Genomic DNA, 21,858 nt, shown 5'->3' with positions numbered 1-21,858 from the left:
CTGAAGTATGAAATTACTTCAGGCAGGTGGGGTTTCCGATTAAAAAGAAATAATACTATGCCTGTTGTCTTAATTTCTCAGAATATGCATTTTGAAAAAAATTGATGTTAAAAAAAGAATAACAAGCAACAGGTAAGGAAGATGGAACAAAAAGACAGCTGTCAGGTTTTACCATCTTCAAGAGCAACACCCTTCAAGAGCTATGTCCCTGTGAGAAAAGTACATGGGGACACAGTGCTGGAGATCAGGCAGGAATCACAAACCCATTCTGCACTCAGTCACATGGTATTTAAGAAGCACTTATGAAAACCATTGGGAAGGTTGCAAATAAACACAAGTAATATTTAGCAGTCAATTATATCAAAGGCAGAAAGCGAACAGTGTTGACTCAAGATTGACTGTAGGAAATCCCATAATCACTGCTCTTGACTTGTATTTGGAAGAAGCTATTAAAAAGGCAAGTGAACCCTGGATAATATCTCCATGAGTGCCAAAAGTGTCTACATAGTAATTAAGTAGGGTAAAAAAAAAAGACAGCCATTTAACAGGGTTTCCCCCCCTGTTTTTGCCAAAAGCATTAATCCATTTTTTAAAAGAAATTTTAAACCACTTCCCAAGTTCTGATGCTCACATGCCAGGCTTTACCACGAGGTCCACAAAAAGGCAAGAAAGCCACATTCCCTCCCCTTCCCCTACCCTCAAATTGTTACTCTTAGAACATACCATATACCCTAACTACCCACATACTGGTACTCAGGCATGGCATGATAATTTGTGAGAGTGTATACCAAGTTCATAAACACCATCCTGGGCTGGATTGTTTCAGAAACTTGTTCTTAATATACAATAGAATAAGTTCCCTCTTTTCAGCAGTCCCAGCTACAGAACTGCACATAGTCATCGCTCACACTGTTCTTTTGGCTCAGTATGCTGCTCAGTTTTGCCAATTCGTTCTGATGATCAAAGTGGAGGATTTCTTAAAGTGGTACCTGCTCCGATATTTAGGGCATGAGATACTGGAAGAAACGCACAGAGACATCAGACAGGGGACATAAAAGAGGCATGACAGGGTGTTAAGCACTTAGTGCACCAAATCAGGATCTGACAACAGGCCACTAAAGGTGACATCATGGTGGAAGTTTGTCACGGAACAAATGACCAGGATAAGAAGGCAGGCAAAGTTTTCTTTAAACAACTCAAGAAAGTTTCTAGATCATGCCCTGGTGCTTATAGAGGACTTTAATTCAGCTAGCACCTATTTGAAGAGCAACACAGTGAGATGCAAGCAATCTGAGATATTTCTGGAGTGTTTCGGGACTTTTAGGTATAGGTATTGAGCAGGCATCTGGGAATGAAACACAGCTGGGTCTGCTGTTCAGATATACAAGGAAAAATTAGTTGGAGACAGACAATACCTTGGGTGTAGCATCCAAGAAATAATGTAATTCAAGATCCTGAAGGGAGTAAAGACCCTATACTTCAGGAGAGCAAACTTCCAATTATTCAGGGAACTGATAGTTGGCATGCCCTGAGAGGCAGCTCTGAAGGGTCAACAAGCTCAGGATAGCTAGCAGGTCTTTAAAGACAATCTCCTCCAAATGTAAGGAAGTGATAAAAGCTAACAACAAGAGAACAAGGGGAGTAATTATCCCCCTTTACTTATCACTCATTAGACTGCATCTAGAATACTGCACCTGCTTTTTTTCCACCACTACAAGAAAGACTTTGATTAACTGGAGGAAGTTCAGCATAGGGCAATCAAGGTGGTCAGGGTGTTGGACCACATGTCCTATGAGGAGAGACTGAGGGAACTGGACTTGTTCAGCCTGGAGAAATTAATGCATGGGGGACCTCTGAGCTGCCTATCAATACATAAAAGGAGGTTATCGAGAAGATGGGTCCAGGTTCTTAACAGCAGTGCATGTCAGGAAGATGAAAGAAAACAGACCATGGTAGAAGGATAAAAGAAAACAAACCAAAGCTGAAACAAGGTTCATACTGGATATAAGGAAAACCTTCTTCACCTTGTGGGATGGTCTGACATTGGAACAGGCTGCCCTGAAAGGCTATGCAGACTCCATCCTGGGAGTTTTTCAAGACTCAACAGGATAATGTCCTGAGTAACCCGGTCTGATCTCATCACTGACCCTGCTTTGAGCAGGAGGTTGAAGAGATCTCCTGAGGTCCCTTCCAACCCAAATTATTCTATGACTGTATGAGAAGAAGAAACCACCAAGGCACGTGGTTCCAGAGTTCTGCGAGATCCAGCATTTGCATGCTATGACAACTGGAGATGCTATTGACTCCCATTATGCAGTCTGTAACTAGAGTGGCCACAGTTATTTTGGAAAACCCTATTTGCCCTTCCTGTTTGGAAAATTCCAGCATCTGCAGGAGCTGAAGAGAGTGGCAGGCCGTGCGAATTTAGAAGGCAGATGGTAATGTAGTATTGCCTTAACTTCTCCAGGCATTGTACAAGAACTTTCTCATGCAGCAGTTCCTAAATACTGATGGATAGACAAGTGAAAAAACTCCCAACAGTACAGGTCCAGGACCAAGGAAAGCAGGGGAAATGAGAGATTCCTTATCATACCACACTACCTGTAGCAATCTGAATAAAAAACAACTGCAAGTACACTTAAGCTTTGTGGATTGTGAAAAAACATGTACATTGCCATTCTACCTAGAAGTCTTGTAATCCATTTTAAACACTATTTGAAATGCTAAGCTTCTCTCTGCAAGTAAAAATAAAAATAATCAGGAGGAATTATGTTCTTCACTATCCATTCTGTTGGTGTTTATCAGCACGATTCATTGTGCCAATGCCACCGCCACTTCCCCCATTTGCTGGCTTGCTAAATAGTCAGAGGAGAAAAAAAAAACACAACCAGGAATTACCAAAGATCATACAATGTATGTAAGTACATGGAAAAATTAAATTAGATTATCTCACACAGAGCTGGCAAAAACCCTTCCAAGAGCGGCAGTGAATACACAAAGTGTTTGGTAGTATGAGAACAAAATCATTCTTCAAATGACAGGATTTGCAAGCTCAAGACAAGCAATTTTACCAGTCCTACTACCACAGAAGTAAACTGATTTTACTGCAATGACGATCAAATAGAGATTTACATGTTGTCTTTTCCTCATAAATGCAAAGAACAAAAGTTTTCTTTAAGCCCAAGCAAGGACATCAAATAGAGCAATTTACAGCATTCGGGGAGGTCTAGCGTTAGCCTATATCAGAAGCTGTGGCTGTACAACAGCTTCAGTAGTCTCAAAGATGACAGATTGGCCTTAACATTCAAATGCAGGGGCAAAGATGTTTTTTTTTCCTCCAGAATTCACTTGAATTTTCAGAGACTCGAAAACATATGCTTGACAGGGAGTGGGGGGAATAAGGGTTTGGGGCTTTTTTTACTTTAAGTTCCAGCAACTGCTTCTTCAGGTCCCTTTTTCCATTCAAACTACAAACACTGCTTTGGCGGGCCTTCTTGATATGATATTCTCTCCTTGTTATATTCACATAACTTGTCTGAATGAGGACAGGTTTCACACTTGACAAGAAATTATCTTACACCACCCAGATGTATTAAGAACATTACAAAATTTAGTCTTTAAAACACAAGACTTTAGTGGCTTAGGATACATCTGCAGTTACATCTGTTACTAATGTGCCATATCTACTTCAATGACACAGAAATGTCGCAAGTCTACAAAAAAGAACTGACTTAATTTGCCCTAAAAGCAGTCTTTCAAGTGTTGTAGTTGAAGTGAATTTATTTCAGAAGAAACTCTAAACCCCATAGTTTTAAGACAAATGCTTTCTAGGCAAGTGAACTTAGTGTAGCCAGGAGAACAGCTAACCTCTGTGCTGGCCACTTCTAGGAAGGAAGCTCAGGAAACAGCAGCGAGGAAAACAAACTCAGGAGAGGTATCCTGCAGGGTAAGACCAAGAAATTGTTCCAGCACTGCCACTGACTATGCATGATTCATTTGTTAGATGATAACATCACTTAAAAATAGATGTCAATGCTATGTGGGCACTATGTGAACAACACATCTGTCTTCATCTAGTTATTTTTTGTCCAACAATAATATGTGTCTGCATGTGCACCTATCATCTACACGAAAACAGTCAACTAAGCACTGAATCCTTGCCAGTATTACTGTTTTGGATGGTGGTTATCCTTCAGTGAGTATGAGAAGACTACATATCACGGGCAGAATACTGCACTTTGCTTAACACTGAACATGGTTTAAAGGCCAAGCAACACTTGTTACAGGATTAACATTAATCAAAATCCCAGAATAACTCAGGGATCCTAATGATGGCTTAGTCAATTGCATGTGAAAGCTGCATATACTAATGTAGTCTAAGCCACAGGAAAACAAATAAGTAACCGATTTTTATTTTCAAACCAGACGGAAAACCAAAATCCATCACATTAGAAGTCACCACTTAGCAAAAAGAAATTACACTACGAATACTGAGATTATCACACATTGAGATCAGAGGATTTGAGTGGCTAAAATTACAGATATTGTGAGCTCTGTTTAAAAGTGATTTACTCCATTTTTATCAAGAATGGTTCATCGCCATTCTTCACCTCTTAAGGTGAAGAGGGAGAGGGCAGAACAGAGAAGGAACATTGTCAAGAGTCCTCATGGAAATTATTTGTACTTCTGTTTCCCACCTACTTCAAATTAACACTTAAAAATATTGTATGTATGTTGCAACAGTTTATAGATGGCTGCTGGATGTGATTTCACATTTTTAAGAGACTTAATAGCTCAGGACTAGTAGCACAGTTCAGGTACACTTCATCTGTAAATTAAACACCCAGTCGAGTGATAAAGGAATTGTTCCCTGGCTACCGTGCAAACAATAAGCAACCTCTGTGTACCTCCAGGTGAGCAGATTTTTCTGTCACAACACCTGTTGTTTAAATTACTAAAGATTCTAATAGCAAGAAAAGGATATTTGATAAGCCACACAGTGTCCTTATGCTTTTGCAAAACACCAAGTGCAAAATTTCATGTATGCTCAAGAAGAACCGGACACCCTAGTGGATTGCTAACAGCCACAACAGTTAACAAGCACCAACTTCAAAGCCAAATCACTGAGGCATAGAGATGTGATAGGAGCTCTTCCTTCCTGTTCTATATACCGGCAAACTAGGCCAACAAAAATAACTTACCCCCAAGATTCAGATACTTCTGAAGACCATGGTTCTTGGCCAATTTTTTACCATACGACTAAGAAGAGATATTTTTTAAAAATACATTCCTGCCTATAGAATATCCTGTTCCACACTGCGTAAGACTGACGAACACTAGTCATCCACTATAAGAGCTACAGTTTCATAGTTTATGAAAAGTAAATATATAAAAACTGTTAATCTACCACATACCCTCATAGTTTACAGATCTAGAAAATAATCATCCTCATTAAACTATGAGCTTCCTTCAATAAAAGCAGGTAATATTTTAAATGTCCTGGTAGCATGAGGATTTTTAACTGTTATCTCCCTTGTTCAGCTAAAGCAATTTAGATTTAGTCAAACTGACTTGAGCCTTTCCCAAAAATGGTCACTTACCATCCAGAAAAGGGTTCCAGTGGCAAATTCAGAATAATGCTCTATAGTAGACAGTACACTGAATATTAAACAGATCAGCACCAAGAGAAATCTGTAAAATGAAAACAGTGTTTAGTGACTTGTCAAATTGAACTGCAAATCTAGATCTAGTTTTAGCTCTCATTCACATAACTTTTTTCATCACAAGTACTTTGTGTTTAACCAGTTCATTCTTGCTAGTCAAGTGAATATCATCATTTTGCATTCAATAACTTTTAAGATACATGGAATAAAAACGACAGGATGGCTGAATACAGTTACATCAATAGCTAAAACTCACATTATCAAGTACATGGACAGTGGGATTGAGTGTGCCCCCAGCAAGTTTGCTAACAACACCAAGGTATGTGGTGCAGTTGACACACTGGAGGGGAGGGATGCCAGCCAGAGGGACTTTGACAGGCTTGAGATGTGGGTCTGTGCAAACCTCATGAAGTTCAACCAGGCCAAGTGCAAGGTCCTGCATGTGGGTCGGGGCCATCCCAAGCACAAACACAGGCTGGGTGGAGAACGGATTGAGAGCAGCCCTGAGGAGAAGGACTTGGGGGTGTTGGTGGATGAGAAGCTCAACATGAGGTGGCAATGTGTGCTTGCAGCCCAGAAAGCCAACCGCATCCTGGGCTGCATCAAAAGAAGTATGGCCAGCAAGTCAAGAGAGGTGATTCTGTCCCTTTGCTCTGCTCTGGTGAGACCCCACCTGGAGTACTGTGTCCAGCTCTGGTGCCCCCAACATACGAAGGACATGGACTTGTTGCAGCAAGTCCAGAGGAGGGTCACAAAGATGATCAGAGGGCTGGAGCATCTCTCCTATGACGACAGGCTGAGACAGTTGGGGCTGTTCAGCCTGGAGAAGAGAAGGCTCTGGGGAGACCTTATAGCAGCCTTCCAGTATCTAAAGGGGACCTACAGGAAAGATGCGGAGGGACTCTTTATCAGGGAGTGTAGTGATAGGACAAGGGGTAATGGTTTTAAGGTGAAAGATCGTTGACTTACATTAGATATTAGGAAGAAATTCTTTACTGTGAGGGTGGTGAGGCACTTGAACAGGTTGCCCAGGGAGGTTGTGGATGCCCCATCCCTGGAAGTGTTCAAGGCCAGGCTGGATGGGGCTTTGAGCAGCCTGGTCTGGCGGGAGGTGTCCCTGCCCATTGCAGAGTGGTTGGAACTAGATGATCTTTGAGGTCCCTTCCCACTCTAACCATTCTATGATTCTGTGATAATTTCCCATAGCTTGCTATAGTGAATGTTTCATGCTACACAATTTATGTGCTGTGGTAGAAAGGTATCATAATTGATAATGCATTAATTAAAGTAGAATTAGACATATGACTGGAGTGAGAAACAATAACTTCATTGAAAAATGTTCCATTAAATGCATTCCATAAATTCAAAGCATACATAAATGCAGAAGAAACAGCTACTACCACAGTATTTCTAGTACCACTATTCAGACCAACAAAAAAATTTAGAAGTCTCAAAGTCTCAATATTAACTCCTGTCCCCCAAAATAGTTTAAAAAAGCAAAATAGTTTTAAAAAGCCATGAGAATTGGAAAACAAAATGTACAATTGAATCACACTCAGTTGATCAAATGCTTAAATGCTGGCAGAATACCCATTACTTTAAAGTGTACAATGTCCCAGCCGTCTTTCCACCATTGGCAACATGTTAAACATTTAAACAACTGGTGAAAATAAATGAGGTATGAAAAACTCTGTTGGACAGACCAGAAAGGCAGACTTCTGATATGTTTGCACTACAGTTTTCACCATCTCTTAAGGTCATGCAGAAAACAAGAAAAAAATAAGAAAACTGAAATTTCTTCCATTAACATCCAGAAACATTCCATCTTGTGTACCAGCCAGTCCAGCTGTCATTTCCTGTGATTCCATGCCAAGAGGCTGTATCTAAACTCCTAAACTCCCAAACCAGCAATTAAAACCTTAACAATCCTGCATGTAATGAGACATTTTTCCAATGAGAAACCCTTCTGAAGAAGATAAACACTACTGACAAGGCTAGTTCAAGAACTTCAAAACAAATGACAGACTAACAGCCCCGGTGGCTCTACTATTAAAATGTTGAGATTTCAGAAAACAGATATAAACACACTAACTATGCTTAGTGTGCTTTTGATGACTTTCACATGAAAAATATAGTAGGAAGAGCTTATCAGGAAGGGCAAAAATTCATGTTCAACCTAGAGACCAGTGACAAGAAGAATTCCTTAGGAGTCTAACCAGGGACTTGCCCTGGTCAACATATTCATCAGTGTTCCAGAAGGGGAGAAGAAATGCATCTCATCAAATCCACATGTGACACCAAACTAGGGGTTCAGTCAATAAGCCTGAAGGCAGAGCCACTGGTTAGACGTGCCGGGGACAGGCAAAGGAACAAGCCAACAGGAATCTCATAAAACTCAACATAAACAAATATCAGCTCCTGCACATGGTATGGGGCAGGCTCAAACCCACATTGGATGAAGACTGCCCATATCTTGGGCTGCATCCCCTGTAGCCCTGCCAGCATGTGAAGGGTAGTGATGGTTCCCTTTTGCCAGACTACACCTGGGATAGTGCACACAGATGAGACCCGAGGGTACAGCACAGAGGTGACAGATCAGAGGGACCTTGACACAGGGCAAAAGCAGCGTGAGGACAACCCTTACCTGGCATGAGCGGGGACAGGTGCCACCACACTAATGGTGGTGGAAGCCTTGCCCCTAGTGCCCACTATGTGTCCCACTTGCCCCAAAGCCCTGTACATCTTCCAGTCGCCTCATCTGTTCCCTTCACCTCTTTCTGCCCTCAGGAGTTGCCATTTTTTGACAAAACATCACACACCACTTGTTCACAGGCTGCCCTGTGACAGCCTGATAGGACCAGCTGCCTCTTCCTGTCTACATGAGAAAGGCATCAGAGAGGGATGCTCCTGTCCATGATATATGTGAAGACGCATGTTTTTTTATGTCATGCCCCACATGTTTTCATACTTCTCTGTGATTGGATGGCTGCCATTTTTTTGAAACTGTCATACCCACATGATCTCAGACCACCCTCTGACTGGGCTGCTCATTTCATTTGGACCAGGAAGTGCTCATATAAATACATATATGTATATATATATACACACACACACATTTTTGTATATACATAGGTTTCTATACATAGAAATAGATATATAATATAAAGACTATATAGACTATAGAATTGTTGTGGGTTGACCCTGTCTGGCTGCCAGATGCCCACTCAAGCCGCTCTCTCACTCCCCCTCCTCATCAGGACAAGGGGAGAAAATTAGATGAAAAGGTTCGTGGGTCAAGATAAAGACAGTGAAACCGCTTGCCAATTACTGTCATGGGCAAAACAGATATAACTTGGGAAAAATTAACTTAAATTATTGCCAGTTAAAATAGACTTGGATAGGGAGAAACAAAGAAAACTAAATCATCTCCCCCCCCAGCGTCCTTTCCCAGGCTATATTCCTTTGTTCAAGGCCAGGCTGGATGGGGCTTTGAGCAGCCTGGTCTAGTGGGAGGTGTCCCTGCCCATGGCAGGGGGGTTGGAACTAGATGATCTTTAAGGTCCCTTCCAACCCGAACCATTCTATACTATGATTCTGTGATTCCCAGCTCTTCTACCTCCCTCCCTCACACGCAGCCCAAGCCACACAGGGGGGATGGGGAATGTGGGGTTGCGGTCAGTCTGTAACACTGTCTCTGCCCCTCCTTCCTTCTACTCACACTTCTTCCGATGCTCTATCATGGGCCCTTCCACGGGCTGCAGTCCTTCAGGATAAACCTGCTCCAGCCTGGGCTCTCCAGGGGCTGCAGGGGCACCTCTGCTCGGCTGCCTGGAGCACCTCCTCCCCCTCCTGCTGCTCCTCTCACCTCCATGCTCCCAGGGATGTTTCTCATGTTATTTTTATTTTTCTTTCCCCTCTCCCCTCACAGCCTATGCTGTGTTTTTGGCCTTCCCTTAATGTGTTTTCCCCGAGGCACCCCACCCGTGGCAGAGGGGCTGGGCCGTGCCCCGCGGCGGGTCGGTTGGAGCCGGCTGGAACCGGTTGTGTCCGGCAGAGAGCGGCCCTGGCCGCTCCTCACAGGGGCCGCCCCCCACAGCCCCCACTGCCAATGCCGGGGCACCAAAACCCAATACAAGAATATATAATACGGAATATAGAATACAGAAAATAAATACACGTATAAATATAGACATAAAGGAGTATACAAATAGGCATAATACGTTACTTATTTACTCACACATGCACTTTATATATATATACACACACACAGAGTAAAGAGTACGTGTATTTGTATGTGTGTACATACACAGAGGGAGCAGTGAGAGTGAGGCGATTCCATTAAAGAGGTCAGGCACCAAGGGTGACAATGGCACAGGCAAGGCCATCCCCCAAGTCACCAGGAGGCAGATGCGCAATGCCTAAGGAGGGCAGCGGTGGTGAGAGCCATCGGCTCCACCAGCCTTTCGGTGATTTCTCGTACAAGGGGAGGTAGGGATGACGGCTGTAAAACAAAGTTAAAAGTTTATCAAGAAGTTTCATGTGGGATGTGGTTAAGGCATCAAGGAACCTACCTGACCTTGAACAGGATGTGAAATGAAACAATGTGTCTTACGTGTTCTTTTGCAGTTGCTGACTTAGACATAAGATAGCAAAATATAACTTCTGGACGAAATTCGAGCCAAGAGTGTATCCCAAACTAACCTTGGGTAATTACAATGCTAAAATACACACCCTTTGTGAATAATGAGCATGCTAATCAGGTAACCTCCCTAAATGTTTTAAACATGATCTTAGGTGCATATGTATAGTTACGAGTGGCAAATGAATCATTATTGACCGATCGGCTGTATTTCATCATTATAAACATTGGGCAGTTTGAAACGTGAGGTGCACTAGCTCTTGTTAAATGCCCGGCACCCAGTTCTGCAGAACTGAAATAAAACCAAATATCTCAACTCAGTGTATTGGTTGGCTCTTGCACACCGTGTGAAAAACCCTCATTTAGGGACAACATGGAGGCAGGCCCAGCATCCATTCCAGAAGCCCAGGCAAGAACAGCAAGGGACATGACTGTAACATAGGTCCAAGGTCTGTCCAACAGACAGGGAATGGTGGAAGACTGGAGACAAAGCTACCTACAACATAGAATCAAGTTTAGCACTTGCAAAGAACTACTTGGGTACGGAAAGACCCAGAATACATGTTTGCCTCAGATGGAGGGCAGACAGAGCCAATATTCTTTATGCAGCACATTCAAACCACGACTAGAACCAGGGGAAACAGGAGAATGAGGATATCTACGGGCACACAAGGGCCCTTCAGCTTTCCCTTTTCTCTTGTAGGAATGCTTCAGATTTTTAGACTGCCTCAGGATCCCCAGGAACACTGAACAGAGGATAATCAACACTGAAAATAATTCTCATTCACATAACTGGCACGCTTGGTCAGGTCTTTCACATGCTACAAGTCAACTGCATGTATATGCTAAGACAGACAAAGAAAGACAGTTGTTTCTCAGCTGCCACACAGACAACAGCTGACTTCGTTCAAGCCTAAAATGGGATTTGAGGATATAAAAAAATTCCTGCTTCCACTCGTATGGCTCTGGAAGAGCTCTGTCACTATTATCCACAAGTAGAGATTTGAGAAGATCTGGGCCACCATTAATAACCAAATTTCTTAAGTAGTAGTTAGATCTCGACACGTACAACTGTCTCTGAATCAAATGTGCATTTATTCAGTATCTACCTATCCTGATCCATGCTATTAAGACTGACCTTTAACATGGATTATCCAAGTTCCTAATCAACATATACGGGGTTTTTTGTCAGCACCCATTTCTAGTTCCTTTTGAGCTGAGGGCAGGTGAACAGTATCTGATAGCTGGTTAGGTAACTGCTCCATTTGATATCAGCTGTTGTGCATTCTTGCACTTAAATGGTATAACCTGACTAATATGGAAGTACACAAGTAAGTTTTTGAAAAATTTCTGTCCTTGTGTACTTTGAGGGGCTCTAAAAGGCTTATTTGTAATGTAGTTATAATTCATGTATGAGTGTAATTGCAATTCAAATTAAAAGATAGAAGAGATATGGGATACAAAGACAGAATTTCTAAAATAGTAGCAAACAAAAGTGTGCTATTATCAAGTGTTTGTAACTGCGAAGCTGGAGGAATATTAATTGCAGTCTAGGATTTATTTATTTGAACTCCAGTCAGAGAGGCACAATGCAAATTCTAAATAATACAGTAAAGCTATGCTGGTGGAAGTCACTGGACTTTCCCATACTGGAGATTACTGAAGAAACTTTCAAGACGATACCAACTACACCAGCACTGTAGTGGAACCATCCGTGTTCAGGCTTTTCATATAGCATAAATGAAACATAATTGTGTTAACACAGCTCAATATCTGAACTAATTATTAGCTTTTAGGGAATATTTTATGATTTGATCTGGTGCAATGCTCTGTTAATTGGGCTATACTACTTTTTAGTCCCAAACTATTCCCTGCGTATGGTGTCTAACACTTCCACATATAGATACACTAAGTCAGCTGTCATTCACCCAGAATTTTCAGTGCTGCACTCTACTGTATGGTGTTGAAACTCCCTCTTTCATCTCTATAAATACCAGGATTTTTCACTTACTCTTCTCTAGACTCGCAGCAGAACACATTAAGAAAGCCACACAATTAATACAGTACACTTTGTAAACTCAGAAGAAAAAGGGAGTTGAGAATTAGCAGAATAGGAACTTTAATATCTAAAGTCAAAGGGAAAGCATGATGCAAGAGAAAGTGAAGCAAAAAAGTCTCTTACCAGAAAGGTTAGGTAAAAAAAAAAAAAAAGAAAAAGAAAAAGATAAAATCTGCATCTTTTTTTATGTAGTTGTTTCCTGAAACCAACACAGAGTCCAAATTCAGCATATGACCCTTTTTAATAAAATTGGAGAATCAGTCATTACATGAAGCAAAACCATACACTTTTGCAAACTGTAGAATATGAATGAGTCTTTGGTTCAACAATATCAAGCAGCTAAGTTAGCACATTTATATTTAATGTTTCACATTTCCCAAGGCATTCGAGCATGGCCAGCAGGTTGAGGGAAGCGAGCCCTCTCCTCTGCTCGGCACTAATGGGGCTGTGCTGGGAGGGCTGGGACCTAGTTTGAGCTCCCCAGTGCCTACAGGCAGGGACACCAGGGATCGACTCTGGCAGAGGTCCCCAGGATGGGGCCATACCTGGAACACATGGCCTGCACGGGAAGGCCAGCAGCACTTCCCATGATGCGGGAGAAGCCTTTCTCTCTGGCAAGGAAAATGGTCCACAGGAAGAGTCCCAAGGAAAGCAGCCCTTGCACATTGGATACGTCTTAGCTGAGGGCCAGCTGGTAAAGGCATAAGATTCAGCAGCACCGTGTAAGAGACCAAGCCAAACCTGTGCTGACAGGAGTAAAGGAGAGAAGGAGCCAAATAGGCAACATGTTTATCATGCTTACTGAAAATCAAAATTTGATTTCCCTGAGTCTCTTATATTCAGGAAGCTGTTTCACCATTTTTGATGGTATTAACAAAGAAAAATGTGTTTGTGGTGGGCATCTTAATGATTTCTAGTTCTTCATTATTGGCAAATACCTGGGGCTGAAATGCCTTTAGAAAAAAAAAAAAAAAAGTGAAAGTGAACAGAGATCTAGATAACACATCTTAGTAAGGGCTATCAGTGCTTTTAGCACAGGACAGATCTTAGCCATCGTCTCATGACCATCACCCAATCCTTCTACTTCTTTCACTTCAACATACATATGTTGTGAGCATATTATTCAGCAGTTTTATTTCCAGCCCCAAATGTTTATCTCTCTGAATACGAAAACGTTATAGGGGGTAGAGAGACCTGTCCAAGTCATAATAAAACTGATATGCTGCTTTAATGAGCTACTACACTGATCAAAGATAAGCCAGCCAGCAGAGGGGGCAAAAGTCCCACTTTCTTCCTGTAGGCATTATTGCTGGAGAGTGACACTCTCAAAAAAGAAAACCAGAGCAAAGTGTTGAGAACAAGAGACTCTGAAACCCACGCCAGCCTTTGTCAAATGGAAAAGAGCGAGCTGATAAGGAGTTCACAATAGTAAAAGAGTGTAGGCATGGGGATATGCAAATCTTTAGCCTTTCCTAAACACAGCAGAACTGCTTTCCATGTAACGAAAATACAGAGATAAAATTAAGGTACACAGGGTTATAGGATTCTCCTTTTCTTATTACATTTAATATGATAGGAGTACTTTAGCACGCAGAAGCATTCACTGGCACTGAGTACCCCACTCCATCAGATGCTGTGCTCCACCAGGCTGTTTCTTCATCCTGACAGCTTTTGCTTCTAATTAGCAATCCCAGTGATGGATAAATGGAGAAAGACACAAAGAGGTGAACAGGCTTGTCCATAAGTACAGTGTCAAAAGCCTATAGAACTTGGATCTCTTAAAGCACAGACCATCGTCCAGTCAATAGTCACGGGAACACAGGAATTTGGCTCGTCCCCGAAATAACCACAGATAACCACGTAAACCACTCAAGCATACACTTACCAAACACTTCTTGGAACTAGTCAGTCTGTTCTCATCTTCCTTATGAGACTGCTGTTCCACTCCTACCATTGTTACAGATCTTATTTCTAGACAAAATGCATGTATAAAGATATGGAAAGCCTCCTCTGAGTACAGCCCTTTACTTTCTTCCAGATCCCTGCCATTTCTGTTACTTCCTTTCAAAATCCCTTTGCCTTCTTTTACTGTCATCACTAGCAATAAATAAAAAGCCAGGGGTAATTCACATTCTAAGTATTGTCTATCAAGTTACTGAGGATGATAGTGCACTTTACACCTTTTCTTCTTTTCCATTCTAAGTTATGCAAAGAGAAGAACTGGATATTCTTATGTACCCTGCAGGTATTATCACTACATCTTCAACCACATGTCCTATTAGGCCTCAGAAAAAGTAACCAGATTTGTAAACCTCAAAAAAAAGGGATAAAGTGAGAAAAAGGTGATACACAGAGCAAACGTGTATGTGCATAAGGATGTATGAGGGAGGAACAATCGGTGCCATTTATTTACTAAGGGAACTATAACTATCCAAAGGCTGCTAATACAGCCTGCAAGTTTTGTAATTTCCACCTAATTGTTGCTTCCCTCCTGTATTTATTTGTTGAGACTCTCTCCCTGTCTCTCCCCCTCTCCCCTGTTTTCCATTTCCAATACACACATTAAAACCATTCATAGGACCCCTTAAATTCAGTTAATTTATGGCACTATGTATTCTGGCCAGTGAGTGTCACTCCTTCCCAGTGAATAACAAAGGCATCATTTTACTAGCACAGGATAGGCTGGATATTCTACGGATATATCATGTCCTCATATAAAATGCATTTATTTGAAATGTAGAATTACTGCTGATCACTTTTGCTCATAAAAGATTTAAGACTTGCTTTTTGTAAGAGGGGAAGGGTTTGCTTCAGAGTGCCTGGATATACTCCAGTTTCAATAATCTCCTTTGCCAAATCCAGATTGGAACCCTCCTGGTAATATCAAGCAGAAAGTTTTTCTCTTTCTACGCTACACTATTAACAACTTCAAGCACTGAAGTGCCCACATCTAGTGACCATGTTTGTCACTTCTGCCAACTGCATGACACAACACAATGATACCCACGCAGCACATGAAAGTTAAAGCTATTGGTGAAGACACACCTGAGACCGGCATTCAGAGCAAGGCAGGCAAGGACAGTATCAGCTCTAAGCAGTACCAGAGTACCATACTGTGCTATTCTGAGACAGCTCAAAGTAGGGATGAATGGCCTTGAGACTCTTGACCCTGATTCCAAAAAATGAGAAATTATTACAGCCTGTTTATTGGAACCTGGAAGAATGACAAGCCTGGCACAGAAACAGCTAGGTAACGTCAGAATGCCTGATATTCAGCCTGAATGCCAGAAAGCACCAGGAGACTTTAGCAACTAACATCATGATGGGGAAATCAGTGGTTTCTTGGTCCCAGTGATAAAAAGCCATGCTAAGCATTGACAGAAGCGAATGAACCATAAGCATGAGGGCAGCTCACATGAGGTGGGCACAGACTAAGTTGCAGTGACGACAAAGTCAAAGATAACCACAGATTAATCAGTGAGTAAGGAAATCTACAATTACCAATAGCAAGACAGCAACAAAAAAAAAACCAAACCAAACCAAAACAAAACAAAAACACCCAAAGAAAGCTTACTTCAAAGGCAGTTCATCTAGTCAACCAGCATGCCATGAACTGGTAGTAAAGATGTTATTCCAGTAATCTCTAACCACAGCAAAGATGTAGCACAGAGACAACAGGTTTAGAAAAGAACACTATACAATAATTTGTATGGAATTAGGGACGCGTGCTGTAGGAGGGGAGAGCAGGTATCAGTTTGTTGCACAGCTCAGCAGCAAACTGCAACGGCAGCATTCTTGCAAGTAGTTTGCCACCAGAGAAAGCTGTGTTTTATAAAAACAAAGTTCTCTTCTTACGTATCCCACCTTGGCTGAAAGATAAAATCAGCCAGTGTCCTAAATCCTAAAACAATCTTAATGATTTTTCCCTTTTATCCTATGGGAAGCCCATATTTATTTTCCAGATAGGCAATTTAGATGGGGAGAATAAAAGCGTTAATAGACATTCAAACTGCTTATGATTACCCAGACAATTGTCAGGGCCTTGTCAGGGCCTGACCTCAGTCCGACCCAGTCCCCAGGGAGATGACCAATGCATCCAGGCACTGCCCTGGCTGCCCCCTGTCTTTCCCTGATCCCTAGCTTATGTGGTGCGATGGGGTCTGGCTGCAAGGTCCTGCCCAGCTGGCGCTGGGGAGCCCCCAACACTCCCAGTCTCCAGTCCTTGGGGAACCGCCAGCATCCAACCTTCCTTGGCCAGGCAGGGGACAACTAACTGATCTTACTGATCTCCTTTCTGCACTTCTCGCAGATGGAGCGATGCTCTTCAGTTGTAAGAGAGAAGCGGCAATATACTTTATTGATATAAAACAGTGAGTTAATAAAGTTCAATGGTAAATGCAACAGTGGTTTAACAAGATTCGATGGCAAGGTACACTCAGGTACTATTTACTGCACAGAGGACAGGGTCAGACAAAACTGTCAGGGAGACCCTTTCGTTGAGTCAAGGTTCAGAATGAACCCCCTTGCTTTCTAAACCCCTTCTCAGAGAGGAGTCCAGGTGTGCTTGGATCCAATCCTAGTCCCAGATTTAGTCAATGGTTTATGTCTAAAGGATTATATGTGCACAATCAATCTAAGATATAATCTTAGTGAAGCTTCAGAGTTTAGCATGCTATTAGTCACTTACTGAGGATCTGTTGTGGCAAGGAATCTCTCAGCCTCGAGGAGTAACCTTGAGAGGTGCTCCTACTCAAGGGGAGATCCTGGTGTGGAGCCTGCTGCCGTGCAGGAGAGCTCAACAGGCCCTGGGCTCTCCACTACTTATAAAGTAAGATGATTGACCTATATTTGCATACCAGCAAGAGATCTGGGTCCCTGTACCAAATAGCCTTCAGCTACCATGCTGGCATCCATCCCCCAAAGTCCCGCAGCCATCACGACCCTTACTGGTGGTTATGGCTTAAGCGGGGTTGGGGGGGGTGGGGAAAAGGACACAGGGACACACTGCCACAGCGCTGTAACATTATGTTACCACTTCCATGTGAAGCTTTCAAATGGCACTGAAACGGGCACTTTTGCAGAATTGTTTTTAAATCCACTGTCTTATACTGAAGCCTTTCAGTGAGATATGAAACTGTGTTTACGGAATGCCCACCTGCTCTTTTAGGCTGCAGCTGCTATTTATTACCCCAACGGTGTAAAGGGGATGTGGAGGGACTCTATCAGGGAGTCTACTGATAGGACAAGGGGTAATGGTTTTAAACTGAAAGATCATTGACTTACATTAGATATGAGGAAGAAATTCTTTACTGTGAGGGTGGTGAGGCACTGGAACAGGTTGCCCAGGGAAGCTGTGGATGCCCCATCCCTGGAAGTGTTCAAGGCCAGGCTGGATGGGGCTTTGAGCAGCCTGGTCTAGTGGGAGGTGTCCCTGCCCATGGCAGGGGGGTTGGAACTAGGTGATCTTTAAGGTCCCTTCCCATTGTAACCATTCTATGATTCTACGAATTGAGTTTTCCTAAGTGAGTAACAAAAAAATGCTACAAAAGTCAAGGCAAGACTTGGGGTTGATCATGTCCTCCCAGTTCCAAAATATCTCTTGGATTAATGAGGAGCCTCTCCCTAGGTTGCCTGGTAGGATCTGTACTATTAGATACCAGAACATACAAATCATTTTTCACAGCTGTGATTTTACCATGGTGTAGGTTAGTCTAAGGTTTTCCTTGCTGAACAGCTGTTTCAACTGTTGACTCTATCAACTGTACTGGTACCTAAGGATTTAGTATTTAAAAAAAAAAAAAAAACATCTGAGGAGTATATGCAACCTTTTCTAATAAAAAAAAAAAATGGAAATCAATATGCACACACAGGAGAGAATATTCCTACAAATAAAAAGGTTATCAAAATTACACAATAATCTTATGAAAGCCTTTATAAAAATCCTGCTGCTTTATCTACCACTGGATTCAGGCATTTCAAAAATAGGTTGTAGCCCACAGCAGGAATGTGCTCTCCTTCACACGCAAAACCTAACTTAGTGACTGCAGCACATCTACCTCTTGAGCAGAATTAGGGGACATATTACCAGCAGATCACCCAGACTGCTAAAGATCATTTTGCTTCCTGATGTATTAGTGAGAGAAAGCACAAATCCCATAATCTGACCCAGTTTTGCCAGTACTGAATGACTGCTAGCATGTGACTATCATTCAAAATGAGAATATTTTGGGGAGTGTGAGACAAACAAATATGTTAGAAATCAAGCCTGCTTTAAGATTCTTAAGAAATTAAGAGTGGGGCTCAGACTGAAGAAAGCAGCTGGGGACTGCTCAGATCTCAGTTTGTTCATTATGATGAGAAAAAAGGCAAAAAGGAAAAGAAGAGATATGCCAGTTTTAATCTTTGTAACCTGTTCAAGATGTTCTTCCTATATACAAGAATTTCCATTCGGAAGTGCTATTTGATGCATGCAATATACGCTTGGTCAAAGGTCTGGAGTGCTATATTTTCCTCTATATGAAGGGAGAGTAACTCCACAAACTCTGGCAAAGGGCTATGATGAGGGGGGAAGCTAATGTGTAAAATGGCCATGGCAAAATAAAATCTCTGAGTGCCTCAAGCGGTCGATTGGGTTTTGCTCATTTATTTTCTTGTGGTTCTGTTGTCTTGTTCTGATGATAAAGATTCTTTTCTGTTCATGGTGTGTTTTCTCATCTCATTTCCTTCCACAGTTTTGCAACTAAAATGCCTGACTTTTAGACAGTGAATTCTGGACACCATTTTAGATGCCAAACAGGAGACAACAGGAACCTGCTTTGCAGGTAACACCTGCAGCTCACTTTAATTTCTGTTATAACCATAAATGGTCATTTCTCCTAAACTATTAAATTCACTATTGCCAATACTACCATATTTTGATATCTTTTCATTAAAGTAGCTTAGTTTCTCCTAAACTCGTAAATCTCTATCTCTCCTCCTCCTCTCAGTGTGCGAGAGGTAGGGGGAAGAACATCTGTTGCCTGCCATTGGCCAATTTGGCCAAACCCATGACACTTGACCACTTTGTGGAAAGTTTCAGTACCTCATCAACTGTTAGAGCTATGGATCAGATTAACATTCTTGGGAAATGGTGGACAATGTGCATGAAGCTAAAACAAAGTCTTTTTACAAGTCCCCCTCCAAAATCAGACCTTTGCAAAGTCCAGGGACACACTTTGATAGGAAGAGGGTTGCTCTCAGGGCTCTGAGTGCATCAACATACTCTGTTTTCTCTGGTCAGCCTTTTGGTACACTGACATGGGCATGTCTAGACAGATGTTACTGGAGCTGAAACAGGTGAACCCGAGCTAGCTTTGAACTGGTTAGCCTGGGAACGGCTGTTGGCAGACTATTTCAGCACAGGTTAGCTGCCTAAAATGCTAGGTGTGCTTTCTGGTCTGCTGTGGTAGCAGTATCTGGTCTAACTGGTTTCAAGTGAGTGCATGTATGCTGTCGTGTCCTGGAGCAACAAGTCCTCAAGGAGAATCTCAGGAAACCTGCAGTCCAACAGCAGCGTTTCTGCTCTCAAGTTTCTCTTTACACCTAGCATCTCCTTCCACATCTTCTGCTCCTATCTGCCTGCAGCTGCATCCTGCTCTGTATCTTCCCTACCGCCACCTGACCAGCACATGTCTTGCACTCTGTGTTCCCTGTGCTACCCCACAGAACCATACAAAAATAATCTCTAATTGTATGGAAATTAAAAGTTTCAGCAAGGGTGCCATTTTTGCCATTGTGTTCCATAGTCCTTTGTAGGCGGAACAAACCACTTTGTGTTAACAAAAACTATATTTTACTGTCCCTTACACTCCAAGTGTCACTGGGAAACACCGTTCAAGACTTTCTACATTTCATTCTTTATATGAATAACATGAAAGAAAATGTTCAATGAGCATATGCATCATTAGTTATTATATTGAAGATCCAGAATACAGAAACAAATATTTCTTTCTAGTGTGTATAATCTCAGTAAAAAGCTCTGCCTTTCCAGTACTATCTTTCAGCTGAAAGTAGTGAATAAACCAAGACTCTCAGTTCTACTGCTCAGGTATGCACTTAACAAGATAATTTTCTGTCAGCTTCCTCCAAGCTCTGTGACAGTCTTACACCACGCAGTTTTGAGTCCCAGAGGACAGGTTCCTCTGAGTGCAAGAGGTGCCTCAGACCAAGGCCTTCCCAATACTAAGAGCTCGTTTTTGATCACAACACCCCAAATTGCTGGAAACCTCCCCCACTGGAGACGCTTTACATTTCCAACACATCTGTTCTTCCTTTTTTCCAAGTAATCCCAAACAGAGGACCTAGACCTGAGGCTGTACAGTCTGTGGGCTGCTGCAGCCTGTCATCTCCACGAGGACAGAAAAGCCTGCTGAAGTGAGCGGAAATGGCAAGTACCTAATTACTACTCCTCACAACCAATATGAAGTGGATCTTCCCATTCTTTATTTGAAGTGTTCAACATTGAACTTGAAACAGATAAGGGATAGTTTCTGGTATTATCAGCCGGAGTCAGATAGACTGAAGATGGCAAAAGCAACAGGAGCATTTTAAGGTAGATATAAAACCATATACAAACCCCAAAATGGTGCTGTTCCAGGCAGTGATCTTACAGTATATAATTTCCCTTTCACTCAACACAGGTTCATGGGTGGGCACAACCTCAGCATGAAGCAGCTGGGACTGCTCTCCCCTCTCACTGGCTATGTGGTTTCTAGAGGGGGAAGCAGAAAGAGCTGAAACTGAGACCACTGACGTGCCATTCAGGACCCATGGTTTATTGCAGCAGAGACGGGTTTTAGCCATTGCTGGCGACACCCCTGCCACAGCGTTGGAGCTGTTTATACTCTTAGTGCACATCACAGTCTGTTGGAAAGAAGCCATGGGGTTAAGATGGGTGAGCAAGCGGTATCTGTGTTATGACAAAAGTACTGGAGACAAGTAGCGGAAACAAAGGTCAAGTCCTCCCTGCTCCCCAAGTAAATCCATTCCCACAGAAACAAATAATCCTTTTGCACCTTTTTCTCTAATACAGTGGATCAGCATTTACTTCTCACTCTGATTTCTTTAAACCAGCAGTCAGCACATACTGCCTTCATATTTTATTAAGGTTACTATCTCTGTCACTGAGCTATGCACCAGAATGCAGGTCAGCTTTGAAAAGTCTAACTATAAAGATAAATGGCTTAATTAAATGCCAACTGATCTCCAGAATTCATCAAGCTACAATTCTGTTGCCTCTTAGACAATCAGGAAATCTCCCTGTGGATTGCTCCTAACAGCCTCTGGGATGCTAAACATAGCTCTAACCAATGACCTTTTCAAACATACTGCAGAAAAAAATCTTGGGTGAGCGCCAAATCCCCTATAAAGAGCAGGACAGTAGTTTAATATGTGGTACCACATACAAACCTTTAGCAAGACTCACTGCTAATACCACTGGTTTGTCTTTAAGTCTCATT

General features: G+C 42.2%; 1 protein-coding gene across 5 annotated transcripts in view; it reads right to left on the bottom strand.

Annotated features, from left to right (window-relative positions):
- Positions 1-21,858, bottom strand: part of LOC141744238 (potassium voltage-gated channel subfamily KQT member 1-like) — a 514,016-nt gene that overhangs the window by 478,497 nt on the left and 13,661 nt on the right. For all 5 annotated transcript variants that reach the window (XM_074589763.1, XM_074589745.1, XM_074589740.1 and 2 more), the window contains exon 3: positions 5,601-5,691. In XM_074589763.1, coding sequence (XP_074445864.1) covers positions 5,601-5,691 — 91 coding nt within the window. The remainder of the gene's footprint in view (positions 1-5,600; positions 5,692-21,858) is intronic.

Source organism: Larus michahellis, chromosome 1 (assembly GCF_964199755.1).
Source record: "Larus michahellis chromosome 1, bLarMic1.1, whole genome shotgun sequence".
NCBI lineage: Eukaryota > Metazoa > Chordata > Aves > Charadriiformes > Laridae > Larus > Larus michahellis.
The sequence above is the reverse complement of the archived record's forward strand: the minus strand, read 5'-3'. Positions and strand labels throughout refer to the sequence as shown.